The 12278-nt window shown below is 32.8% G+C and overlaps 2 protein-coding genes across 3 annotated transcripts in view; one reads left to right on the forward strand and one right to left on the reverse strand.

Moving 5' to 3' along the window:
* Window positions 1–12278, forward strand: part of LOC102631405 (epidermis-specific secreted glycoprotein EP1-like) — a 42243-nt gene that overhangs the window by 16039 nt on the left and 13926 nt on the right. The window lies entirely within an intron of this gene.
* LOC127900922 (uncharacterized) lies at window positions 5325–8185 on the reverse strand. Of its 2 annotated transcripts, XR_008052816.1 has the most exons (4): window positions 7838–8185; window positions 7464–7561; window positions 6289–6462; window positions 5325–6209 (listed from the first exon to the last, which is right to left on the reverse strand). XR_008052816.1 is itself a non-coding variant. In XM_052436365.1 (3 exons), the coding sequence occupies exons 1-3, from the start codon at window positions 7522–7524 to the stop codon at window positions 6097–6099; spliced, it is 348 nt and encodes a 115-aa protein (XP_052292325.1). In that variant the 5' UTR covers window positions 7525–7818; the 3' UTR covers window positions 5325–6096. The 2 variants fall into 2 exon arrangements, 1 of the variants encoding a protein (XP_052292325.1); XM_052436365.1 differs by lacking the exon at window positions 7838–8185 and having other exon boundaries at window positions 7464–7818.

A 12278-nucleotide genomic window follows, 5' to 3' on the forward strand; every position in this document is an offset into this window, starting at 1 on the left:
TTTGGCCGACCATGCATGAAAATGCACAGGAGTTAATTCGAAGATGTGATTAATGCTAAAAGTTTACCGTAATTGCAAGACAACCACCGAAAAACATAATGACAATGGGGAGCACTTGGCCATTTGCACAATGGAGGGTGGATCTTATCGAACCTATGACGATCAGGAGAGGCCAAATGAAATACGCGGTGATAGCCATTGATTATTTTACTAAGTGGATTGAAGTTGAATCGCTTCAAAAGATAACTGAGAAGCAAACAACAGATTTCATATAGAGGAATGTGATTTGCAGATATGGCTTACCGCAACTTATTATCACCGATAATAGGACCCAGTTCAATAATGAGAACTTCAAGAAGTTTTGTGTTCAGCTCGGTATCGAGCTTCGATTCAGCTCGCCTGCTCATCCGAAAGCAAATGGACAAGTGGAAGCGGCGAACAAAACTATAATGTAGTTGTTAAAGAAAAAGTTAGGTGAGAAAAAGAGCGCTTGGGTGGATGAGTTTCCAGGAGTGTTGTGGGCCTATAGAACGACCGTGAAGACTTCAACGGGGGAGACTTCATTCTCGCTTGTTTTCGGACATGAGGCGGTAATCCTAGAGGTTGGCATGGAGACACACCGCACTAAATATTATGATGAGACAATGAACAAGGAACAAATGTTGTTGGATTTAGATTTGCTTGATGAGAAGAGAGAGGCAGCAAGAGGTCGAGCAACAATTTACCAGTAAAAAGTGGCTAAGTTCTACAACAAGAATGTTCAGCTACGACAATTATAGGAGGGGGACCTGGTGCTCTGCAAAGTCAACCAGTCAACCAAAAAGCCAGCTGATGGAGTTTTGGGACCGAGCTGTACAGGACCATACAAAATACTATACTCATTTGGAAATGGTGCATATAAGTTAGGTCATCTAGATGGTAGAGTCGTCGGCAAAGCATGGAATGCAGAGCACCTGCGAAAATACTATCAGTAGGAAAATTTTATTAATGATGTTCTTATTTATTTGTTTTCTTTAAATATGCTAGGAAAGTTTATTTCTTTGTTATTTTAGCATGTTTGTGTTCAATTCTATAATTTCTATTATCTTAATATCAGTGAGGTTATTCAGAAGTGCAACTCTATATCTCAACTTGTAAACTTGTAATATGTCTTATTTGAGATCAGGATCAATATTTGAGCCTTATTGAGGTCTTACATGAATTGCTACCCGATCTTGTTGAGATTGAGGTTGTCATTTTGGTCTTGTTGAGGTCCAACATGAAAAATTTATCCATTCTTGTTGAGATTGAGTGTAACGCTCACTTTTATTTATTTATTTATCCTATTTTACCCTTATTAAATTGAGTAGGATAGTTATTATTGAGTTTTTATGTGTGAGTAAAATTTATCAAATTACTTTAAATAAGTTACGTAAGTTATTATTATTTTTATATAAAAAGTATTTATTAATTACCAAGTATTTAATAGGAAGCCATCTTGTTAAGAGGATGTCATCTTTTATTTTCTACGTTGTTACAAACCCTAGAAAAAAAAAAGAAAGAAATATAAGCCTTTGGAGAAGAAAAAAGAAAGTTTTATAATTTCTTTGCCTGGTATTTGCCTTATGGTATTAAGTATTTCTTTGACTTATATAGTTTATTTTTATTAGTTGTTTACGTTTAATTACTTGTGGGATGATCTAGGTAATATATATGTGTTTGTAATGTTGTGATGATATGAACAGTCTGTATTCTTTGCTTGAAATCGTTTTCTTTATTTAGAATAACATGAATACGTTTACAAATCATGAAACTAGACATCCTAAGCTTTCCATTGATAGGTCTTGTGTTGAAATCCTCTGAGTATGCAAATTATTATGGTGTTTTAAAGTTGGGTTATTGTATTGGAAAATTCTGATTTTCAGCAGTGGTTCTCACTTCTGGATATTTTTCTATAAGGTTACACATCCTTAAAAATTATGATGATTTTTGTATCAACAGATCTATGTATGTCTCCTAGGCTTTCATGTTTAATTTCGTAGTTTTATTCTTTATGGTTAAATAATTGCAAATCGTAACATGCGGCTGTTGCAGATCTAGAAACTATTTTTCCAGAAATTACAGAAGCTTAAACGTGTAACCATTTGGGCTAATTTATAGATATTACATGCCATGTTAGGGTTTTATAATGAAATTTCAATCTTTCCTCTGTCTTTAAAATCTAGAAGATATGAATTTTTGAAATTTTGTTTTCAAATCTGGAATTTTCTAGACAGGTTTGATGTTCTTGGAAATAAAATACTTTTAAAATAGTTTCAGGCATCCAAAAATTATGAATTTCAATTACATGCTTTCTGGATGTGTCTACTGTAATTAGAAAAAAAGAAACAAATTATTTTGAGTACTAAAGAATATTTGATGAATTGCCTAAGTGATAAAGGTATGACTTGGTCAATGCTCGACAATTTTGTTACTTTCGTGAAATGTCAATATTTTGACTTGTGCTGATTTTGTGAAATATTGTATGCAATGCTATGCATGTTCACAATGCCTCTGTAAATTTTCATGGTTTTCCGACATGTGTATAGGTTATTAAAAATCAGCATGTGCAGGATACTCATGTTTAAGTATAGAATATGTATAAGTTTTGAGCTAGTATAAGTGCTTATAATTTAAAGATGATTGAGATTATGTTCAAGATTAGAGATGATATTGGTAAGGATATTTTTATGATGATTATAGGATGTGGGTGAGCTCGTTGGTTAGTTCTTAATGTATTGAGTTGATTGCTGCGGATTGAGGTAAGTAGATTCATGCATGATGTGCTTTATAATAAATGAATTTTATGTTATAAGAATTATGTTTAAATGAAAATTTTTACAAAACTGATTTCTAAAATATTTAAATGAATTTTTTAAAATAAAAACACTTTTAAATGAATTTATAAAAAATGTATTTTAAAATGAATTTTCTTAAGAAATTAGTTTTCTTAAACAAAATGTTTTCTTAAAGAATTAAATGTTCAAAGAAAAGTTCTCACATGTTTTAGAAGACTTTAAATGCTATTTATGAAAGGATGTAAGGTGGATTCAAAAATGTTTTGGCTCATAGTTCGTAGTAATGTATAATATGCTAATGTTATGATGTTATGTAATGCTATGGCCAGTTTGCTGGTATGGTGATGATCTTGTGCACAAGGATGTTATGAACAATGCGGGGTATAATACCCTGAACGAGGAACAATGCAGGTTACAGTGCCCTGAATGATGAATGATGAATGATGATGACTATGAGGCATGAGCTACCAATGTTTATGTTTTAATGTTTTTATGAATGTTTGATTGTTTTTAATGCTTTTACATGAATCCACGCCTTATGCTAAATGAAGATGTTATTATAAGATATTATAAAATGTTTAAAGGTTTAATAACAAAGGTTTTCAAATATTGTGAATGGATTTGCTTACTGAGTTGACGGCTCACCCCTCGTTTCTAATATTTTACAGATTGATTAGAGGTGTGGCTTGGGTTCTTAGATGGAGAATTTTCTTAGTGGATCTTTGGAGTTGCTTTAAAGATTAAATTTGGCTAGACTTTTTATTTTGGATTAGAGACTTTTCTTTGGAGACTTTATTTCAGATGTTTTATGTAAGGATTCAGTAGGAGTATGAATAATGATTGTCTATCTTGAGATTTATTAATAAGAATAAATGATGTGAGGTTTCATTTCAATTTTACCCTTGTATTCTCATGGGTAATTTTTAGGGTGTTACATTGAGATTGGCTCTTGGCCTTATTGAGGTCCAGCGTGAAAAAGTTATCCAATCTTATTGAGATTGAGATCAACCCTTGGCCTTATTTAGGTCCGACGTGGAAAAGTTATCTAATCTTGTTGAGATTGAGATAAACTCCTGGCCTTATTGAGGCCCGACGTGAATAATTTATCCAATTTTGTTGAGACTGAGATGGGCTTTTAGTCTCCTTGAAGTCCAACGTGAAAAACTTATCCAATCTTATTGAGATTGAGATTGAGATTAAACATTTAGGCCTTATTGAGGTCCTACGTAAATAACTATCTGATCTTATTGGAGATTGAGATTTACATTCAGGCCTTATTGACGTCCTACATAAATAATCATACGATGTTATTTGAGATTGAGATCAATATTCGGAGCGGTCTTACGTGAATAATCATCCTCCCGTGTAAAAATCGGAGTTGATAATCGGGCATTATTGAGGTCCAACGAAAGTAGATTGACCCGGACTTATCACGATTAAGGTAAGAAGCTGAATTTTAGCCCTATCAATGCCCAATCTAATTTAATCATGTGATATTCTCATATAAATTATTTGCTCTAACCTTAGTCAGATAGACATTGGTTATTTTGCAATCATCCTCGCCTCATTTAGGTTGACGAATTGTTACAATTATGTTGAAGTTGAAGTTTCATGTTGAGGTCGACATTTTAGTTTGGTAGGATCTACAACTGAGGTCGACATTTTAGTTTTGTAAGATCTACAATTGAGGTCGACAATTTACTTTTGTGAGGTCTTCGATTCAGGTCGACACTTTAGATTTGTAAGGCCTACGGTTGAGGTCGACATTTTAGCTTGGTAAGATCTATGGTCGAGGTTGACACTTTTGCTTTGTAAGCTCTACGATTGAGGTCGATAGTTTAGTTTTGTAAGGTCTACGATTGAGGTCGACACTTTAGATTTGTAAGGCCTACGGTTGAGGTCGACATTTTAGCTTGGTAAGATCTATGGTAGAGGTTGACACTTTTGCCTTGTAAGCTCTACGATTGAGGTCGACAATTTAGTTTTGTGAGGTCTACGATTGAGGTTGACATTTTAGATTTGTAAGGCCTACGGTTGAGGTCGACATTTTAGCTTGGTAAAGATCTATGGTCGAGGTTGACACTTTTACTTTGTGAGCTCTACGATTGAGGTCCACAGTTTAGTTTTGTGAAGTCTACTATTGAGGTGGACACTTTAGATTTGTAAGCTTACGGTTAAGGTCGACATTTTAGCTTGGTAAGATCTATAGTCGAGGTCGGTACTTTAACTTTGTGAAGTCTGCGGTTGAGGTTGACATTTAAACTTTGTGAGGTCTACAGTTGAGGCTGACATTTTAGTTTTGTGAGCCCTTGAGGTCGACATTTTACTCTTGCGAAATCTATGGTTAAGGTTGACATTTTATCTTGGTAGGATCTACGGTTGAGGTTGACATTTTAACTTTGTAAAAATCTATAATAAGGTCAGCTTCGAGCTTCTTTAGGTCGACTTTCCAGCTTAGTTACAATCGGCAATAGCCTAAACATCTTCAGTCTTGTTGTGGTCGGCATTAGCTTTGTTAAAGATTATCAAGCAAGCTATGTAACGATTATCCGAATACAAAAACAAAATGAAAGTTCAACAAGAGTTATAAGTTCATAACACTAACAAAAGGCAAGCCTTATAGCAACTTTTCAAATCTACTTAGGAAGCATTCTCATTGTCTTCAACAACTCTTCTAGTTAAAAATATCTCACCTTAAACTTTGATCTCATCACCCTGAAGAAATTGATTTGCTTCTTAATCCATACCCGATGACTTCTTCTTAGCCTTTTCTTTGCTCACATAAACAGTCAACATCCATTAAAAGTCCATGTCTGGGTGTTTCTCTTAGAACAATTCGATGCATGTCTGAATGACATCCGCCTTCAGTTGCCTTTTCTTTAGTCGAATGCATTGATCAACATCAAACTTAACTTTCTCCAACTCATAGCTAAGATCGGCAATCTTGGAGTCTTTGCTCACATTAGATTTCTTTTCGGCTACCAAGCCTTTTGCCAAGCAAGTATTTTTATCGTTGCGAGCATTGAGGTCACGCTTAAGCTGATCTCGTTTGCTTGCTGGGTAAGTTCACCATGGGTAGTAAGTCCTCCGCTCTTCCTCGTTTTGACTCTATGATGTCACTGCTTTCAAGCAAGCTTCCTTTCGGACATATTGGGGAAGGGGTAGGTGGTAAAATGCATAAGGGACGAGAGTTGCTAGCTCGATCACTTTTGCTCTAAGGTAGCACATTGCGAGCTGAAACCGCAAGTTGTTTTTCTTTTTTCTCATCAGCCTTGTTTTTCTATGATGCCCGTTGTGGTTTCTTACTATGCAGTTCGCCTTCCTCGTTCGATATCTCCTCGATTAAGGCTTTTGCAATTTTTGCAGGGGTATGCTTGGCGGTAGATATGTTTTCTGCAACAATAGCAACTACACTAAAATTAGTGAATCTTTGGCATACAACAACAAGGGTAACCACTTGGTAAAATTTTACCTTTTGTTCTCTTAGTTTTCTTTTTCTTGCTGTTATGTGGTAGACTGCAAATGAGGCTGGTGCTCAACAATCTCTCAGGTGTTAACAAGAATTTCCAATCCTCCACATCTAGCAATCTTTTCTTAACTTTAGCACTCAGCTTGTAACTTATATCAACTTTCTTCTTCCAAGTCACTGTAGTAAAAACATGGGTTAGATTGTATCCTTATTTCGACCTCAACCTGAACAAAATTCGCATTACCTGGTCTACTAAAATGAGTGGGAACTTTAAACCAACCATTGGTCAGCTCTACATCCCTACCCCAATTTCCAACCACCACAAAATAATCATTTTTCCAACCTCTACATGAGCCTAGAAAGTCAAGTACTATTATTTTACTCTTTGATTTTGACATAAAATTGTACCATCATTTGTGATTGATCCTATGTTCATTGCAATATAAGTGAGTAAACTCTTTAAAACAAGGCTCGATTCTGTTTTGCTCAGGCCATACAACATACATACCACCTAAAACCCTCCAGCCAGTTGGGTCAAGCTAACCTGGACTCAAACCCACTCTCACCAACATTCGAGTAAAATAAGGTTGAATGGACAACCTGCAACCAAGTTCAAACATTTCCAGATAAATCGCAGTCTCTCTATTACCCAATTTGCTTGCCACCTCATCTTCGTCCAATAACCTAAGTGTAATATCGTCTAGAATTAGATATTCCTTCCTTAACTCTTCAATCTCTTTCTTTGTTGTATCAAAGTTTAGTCTGTTCACGCCGTACTCTTTATGCTCATCTCCCTCATCTTCAAATTGTGCACAACTCGATTCCTCATTCACCTCATTTCCGCGTCTTGTTTTCTTAGACTTATTTTCGGTCGTATTATAATTTAATTCTACATTATCTTCCCTGACTTTTCCATTATCATCTACACCCGATGCAATATCACTGAGCCCATCCAACAACTCCTTATTTACATTTTGTGAGTCGTTACAAAGTGACCCATCTGCACTCCTTAATTCTATTACTGCCTAATGTTACATTCAACAAAACCTCATTTCCAGTCAATATTAACACCCAGTAAATAAACAACAAATTACAAGCAATCTTTCATTGTCAACACCACATCCAACACAATACAAAACACAGCAACAAGCAAATGCGCTTAGGATGAGACAACTCACCAGATTTCCTCCAGCTAGAATGGATTCGAGTTTTGCTAATGGTCAACAACAGTAACATCATTCAGCATTGGTTCTCCATCAATAAAATGCAACATTAGCTGAGAGTAGTTAAAAAAAAAAAGAAAGGCAGCAAAGCGAAGAATAAGTTCGGGTTTCGATAATAACAAAGAGAGAGAGAGAACGTAAAAAAAAAAAAGGAGAAACACAGTAAAGAGAAGAAGAAGTTGGGTTGTGAAAAAAACAAAAAGAGAGGCGAGTTTTGTTTTTTTTTTTTAAAAGAGGCGTTTGGTTTCAATACACACATATATAGATATGGTATTTATTAAAAAAACAAAACAAAACATGAAAAAGAAGATGGTGCGCGAGGTACTCACCAACATGCTTGGTTATGGCTTAGTAGAATAGTTGCTCAATTTACACAAAAATCGCAGGATGGCGGCATATCAATATTTCACTTTTATTGTGACAAAGTGTGGACGATGGGGACGAAACGTGAGCCCAAATGAAACAAAGGCCAAAAGGTATTGAGAAAAGACAAAATGTATGTTTCCAATTTACCTTTAAGTCACGTGCTTATGCTTTTTCTCTATGGTTTCACTTTTTTTATTTTTTCTTTCTCTTTCTTTTTATTTTTTATTTTTATTATTATTCTTGCCAAATTCTTACTTTTAAGCCTATTTAACTCAGCATTATCCCGGTTCTGCTTCACATTGCCTTTGTTCTGCTGGAGACCATATTGCGCCTTATTCATTGTTTCAGTTTCCAATACCGTTCATATCTTCTCAGTATTGAAAACTAGGGGACTGGTGTTCGGGTTGGATTTTTCTGATAACCTCTAGAAAGAATCAGCATTGTTTGGGTGGGTTTTTCTGGTAATGTTTAGAAATATAGTCGACCCCAATCTACTCAGAACTTATTATGGTCAAGCTAGCCTCTTAAGTATAACCTGGAGCTTATGTTGGCGACCTGGTTTACAAGTACGACCAGAGATTGATGTGAATGACCTGGTTTAAGAATACAACCTTAAGCCTACATGAGCGATCAGGAAAATCACCTATCCGACCTGGAAGTGAAGAAGTCCGACCTCAAAATTTATTTGTCCAACCCAAGAATTAGCTTGACATGGAAAGCTATTCGTTAAGATAACGTGGCCTAATTTATAGGAAAGTTGCGTTCCACGATTTATTTAAACCACCTCCAATTAGTAATCATGTGCAACTACTGAAGAAAGTGGGTGGAAGTTAAGGTGGTACCCGCCCACGTCCAAGAGCCTATTTAAGTTGAAGAGGGCATCAGAGAAAAGGGTTAGCAAAATGAACTAAAAGTTCTACAAGTCACCTACCTAAATGTCTTAACATTCCCCACATGATTTTTAGCTTCTCTACTGGAAAAATTCCTTGATTTTCACTTTTCACGATTCTTCCTTCTCGTTTGTCTTTCTCTTATACACAATTTCTGACTTAAGCATCGGAGGGTCTACACCGAAACCCCACCGGCGTATCCTAACCGTGTTTTCTGGTTGGCAGGTATAGAAAGTTGCATTCAAACCGACGTTTGAGCTTGGATTTGCGCTGTAATTCTCCTAAAAAAAACAAATTCAGCTGTTGAGATCATTTTTCGGCATCAACAACAGTAAATATTATTTTTAAATAATAATGTTGATAGGTATAATAAAGGTATTATAATTTTTTCATCATGAAAGTAGTTGATCAAATCAATTTAACTTTCAAACTATAGTAATTAGTGTTTATTAAACACTTTAGTGCTATAACTTTTAAGTTACAACTGCTTAACTTCAATATCAAATGGGGTCATAACCCAACCAACTCAAGAACAAAAAAAATCATAAAATTGTTAATATAGATTGTCAATTGTTAAATCCCAAAGCTAAATCTATTTTTGAATTATTTTTATTCTTTTATAATTGAGACTTTTCTTCAATCTCTCTTTGTTAAACCTGACACTGATTCTAATTAATTTCTTAAAGTCAAAATTCAAAAATTATACCTCCAATTTTTACTAAAAGTAAGTTAGTAGATATTTAAACATTACACCACATAGTTTTTAATGCAAAATTTACTTTTGTTGCTTTGTTTATTGATATATGTTGGGTAAAATGCACAATATTATATATTATGGTGGAGAGTTGATGCATTTTTTTTTCTTATTTGAATTTGACTTTAAGTACTAAATAAGTTTTAAACTTTTCTATGCTTATATTTTCTTAATTTTAAATTTTAATATAACCATCAACCTAATCAACTCATCCTGATAATTTAAAGGTGGGATTAGTTTGGGTTGCACATATTTATTTGATTAAGGTTGAATTTTTTTTTTGATAATTTAAAAGTTGGATTGGTTTGGTTGCACATACTTTTTTGGTTGAGTTGGGTTGAAAAAAATCCAATAATGAGTTGAGTTTTCACAAATCCATTCGAGCCCAGTGTACGCACACCCCTAGTCAATGACTCGTTTCTCCGAATTCTCCTTGGAGTTGGACTATTGACACCCCTCTCATCTCCTCATAAAACCCCCTTTTTAGTTATATTTATTTTATTTCCGAAAATGCCCCTTTTTTTAGATACACTTTTCTAAGTTCTCAATTTTCATTTGATTTGTTTTATTGTTAAAACTCAAAGTATTATTGTACTATTTTTTAATTATTTTTAATTTTATTATTAATCTACATACAAATTAAAAAGTTATATGGGTGATAAGTTTTTTAATGTTAATCATTGACTGAAATAACACATATTTCAAATTATAATTTCAAAGCAATTTTAAGTATAAAAATATTTAATCAATAAGAAATCAAAAGACAACAATAGATTGTCTTAAATTTGTACAATTTATTTAGTTAAATAGGAAGTAACATATGGATTTTTTTTTTGAAAAGGATTATTATGAATTAAGTAATTTGTTGGAAAAAAATCTATATGTGTTTAATTTTCAATTGTCTTTAATTGTAATTTTATTTAAAGTGGAGTTTTGTAAGAATAATGTAGGGGTGCCAATAGTTTCACTCTTCTCCTTGATTAACAAAACGAGGTAGTTTGGGAAACTAAGATGGTATTGGAGGAGGATTAACGTTAACAAATGGATTAGCAACAAAGAAGAGTAACAATGGAGAAAAGAACAATAATGGAATGGTGTAATTGTTTTTTTTTTTTTTCCTTTTCTTTACTGTAAACAGATAAAATGTCAAATCCACTACTTCTTATGTTTTTTAATATAAACAGAAATTATTAGTGATCGACCCAAAAATTATCATGTCATAAAAAAATATAATAAAAGGTTGATTTGTTTGATTTTCTATCAATTTTAATAATGTGTATCAAACGTTTATCAAAAAAATAGAATTATCCTTACATAATGATTAGTACTATCATTTGTGTTTACTTCGATTTTGTCATTTTTAATGATAATTCTATTTTTTCAGTGTGAATGATTGATGCAAATTGCATGCATTGAGTGTAAAATCAAATAAATTTCAAACTTTACAATATTTTTAATAACGAATATTTTTACAATATTCTTGTGAAACCCGAAGAAACGAATAATCTTAGGAATATTAATTTGTACCACTGTTACTTTTGAACTCAGATATTCGTTCAACAAGCTTTACAGATTAAAAAATGGAAAATGATAACCTACCCGAAGGATAGCCATGAACTGGCCAGTCACAAAATATTCAAAAAATTTCCTTTTTTTTTTAAATTTTAATCAATTTTTTTTCCATTGTTGGACCCGAATTGAAATCCCATTCGGTGAGTATATCAGCACTTTAAAAAAAAATGGAGCTTTTAACATCCTCTTAAAATCCTTACAACACCTTTCTTGAATTTTTTTCCAAAAATATTCCCAGTTTGATTAATAAAATATAAATTTGAGAATAAAATTAACATCTTGCTGCAAAACTATACCCTAAAAAGAATATTTCTTTTAAGTTTTTATTTATAACTTCGTACAAATTATAAAATTATAAATTATTTTATTTTTATTCTATAATTTTAATCTCCATAATTCTAAACTCTTATAATTTTATTTTAAAAAATAATTAAAATTTTGAAATATAACTATAATTTATAAAATGGGATGGTTGTAAAAATTTTATTAAAAGATTAAGTGTTAGATTGAATTTTCTTTTAAAATAAAAAATACTTTATCTTAATTATTTAGGTAATTTCAATTAAAATAAAGTTTTATGAGAAATTTAAAACAATGTCAAAATACTTACTAAACAAAGAAAAAAAAACTGCAGAGACCATTCGTTTTATTACTTCTTTCATTGGAGTCTTCGGCAATGCTAGAGATATAGATATATAGATATATATATATATATATATATATATATATATATATATATATATATATATATATATATATATATATATATATATATTATTTATTTAGTAAGTGGCGTTGCTTCCAGATCGATGCAGAACTTAATCTGCCTTTGTGACCAGATCTAACTTAGAACAGATCAATAAATTCTTATTTATTTAGCTTAATCACATCCACACTTCGATCCTATTTCTTACTGGTCAAAAGCTTGTTCAAGAGTCAAAATCAAATTTTGTTAAAGCTATTAAAGAACAACTAGATAGAATAAAAGCCTCTTCTTCTTCATCTAGTAAAATCTAAATGGCCCCGGATAATGCTCAATCCAGTAAGATTGGAGTACTAGAATAGGACAATATGTCTATAACCTCTTCAGATATAGAAGCCTTTAAAGAAGAACCTGCTTCTAAAGCCAATAAAATCCATTGGGAATTAGCTCTACCTACTGTCAAGTCCCCACCTGATCTGGCCATA

Source organism: Citrus sinensis, chromosome 3, assembly GCF_022201045.2.
Source record: "Citrus sinensis cultivar Valencia sweet orange chromosome 3, DVS_A1.0, whole genome shotgun sequence".
Taxonomy (NCBI): Eukaryota; Viridiplantae; Streptophyta; class Magnoliopsida; order Sapindales; family Rutaceae; genus Citrus; species Citrus sinensis.

Coding starts and splice junctions, on each gene's coding strand:
- LOC127900922 (XM_052436365.1), bottom strand. CDS start 7,524: ATGATGTTACTGTTGTTGACCATTAGCAAAACTCGAATCCATTCTAGC. Junction 6,463..7,463: donor TTCTAGCTGGAGGAAATCTG/GTGAGTTGTCTC, acceptor TTTTTACTACAG/TGACTTGGAAGAAGAAAGTT. Junction 6,210..6,288: donor GAAAACTAAGAGAACAAAAG/GTAAAATTTTAC, acceptor CTATTGTTGCAG/AAAACATATCTACCGCCAAG.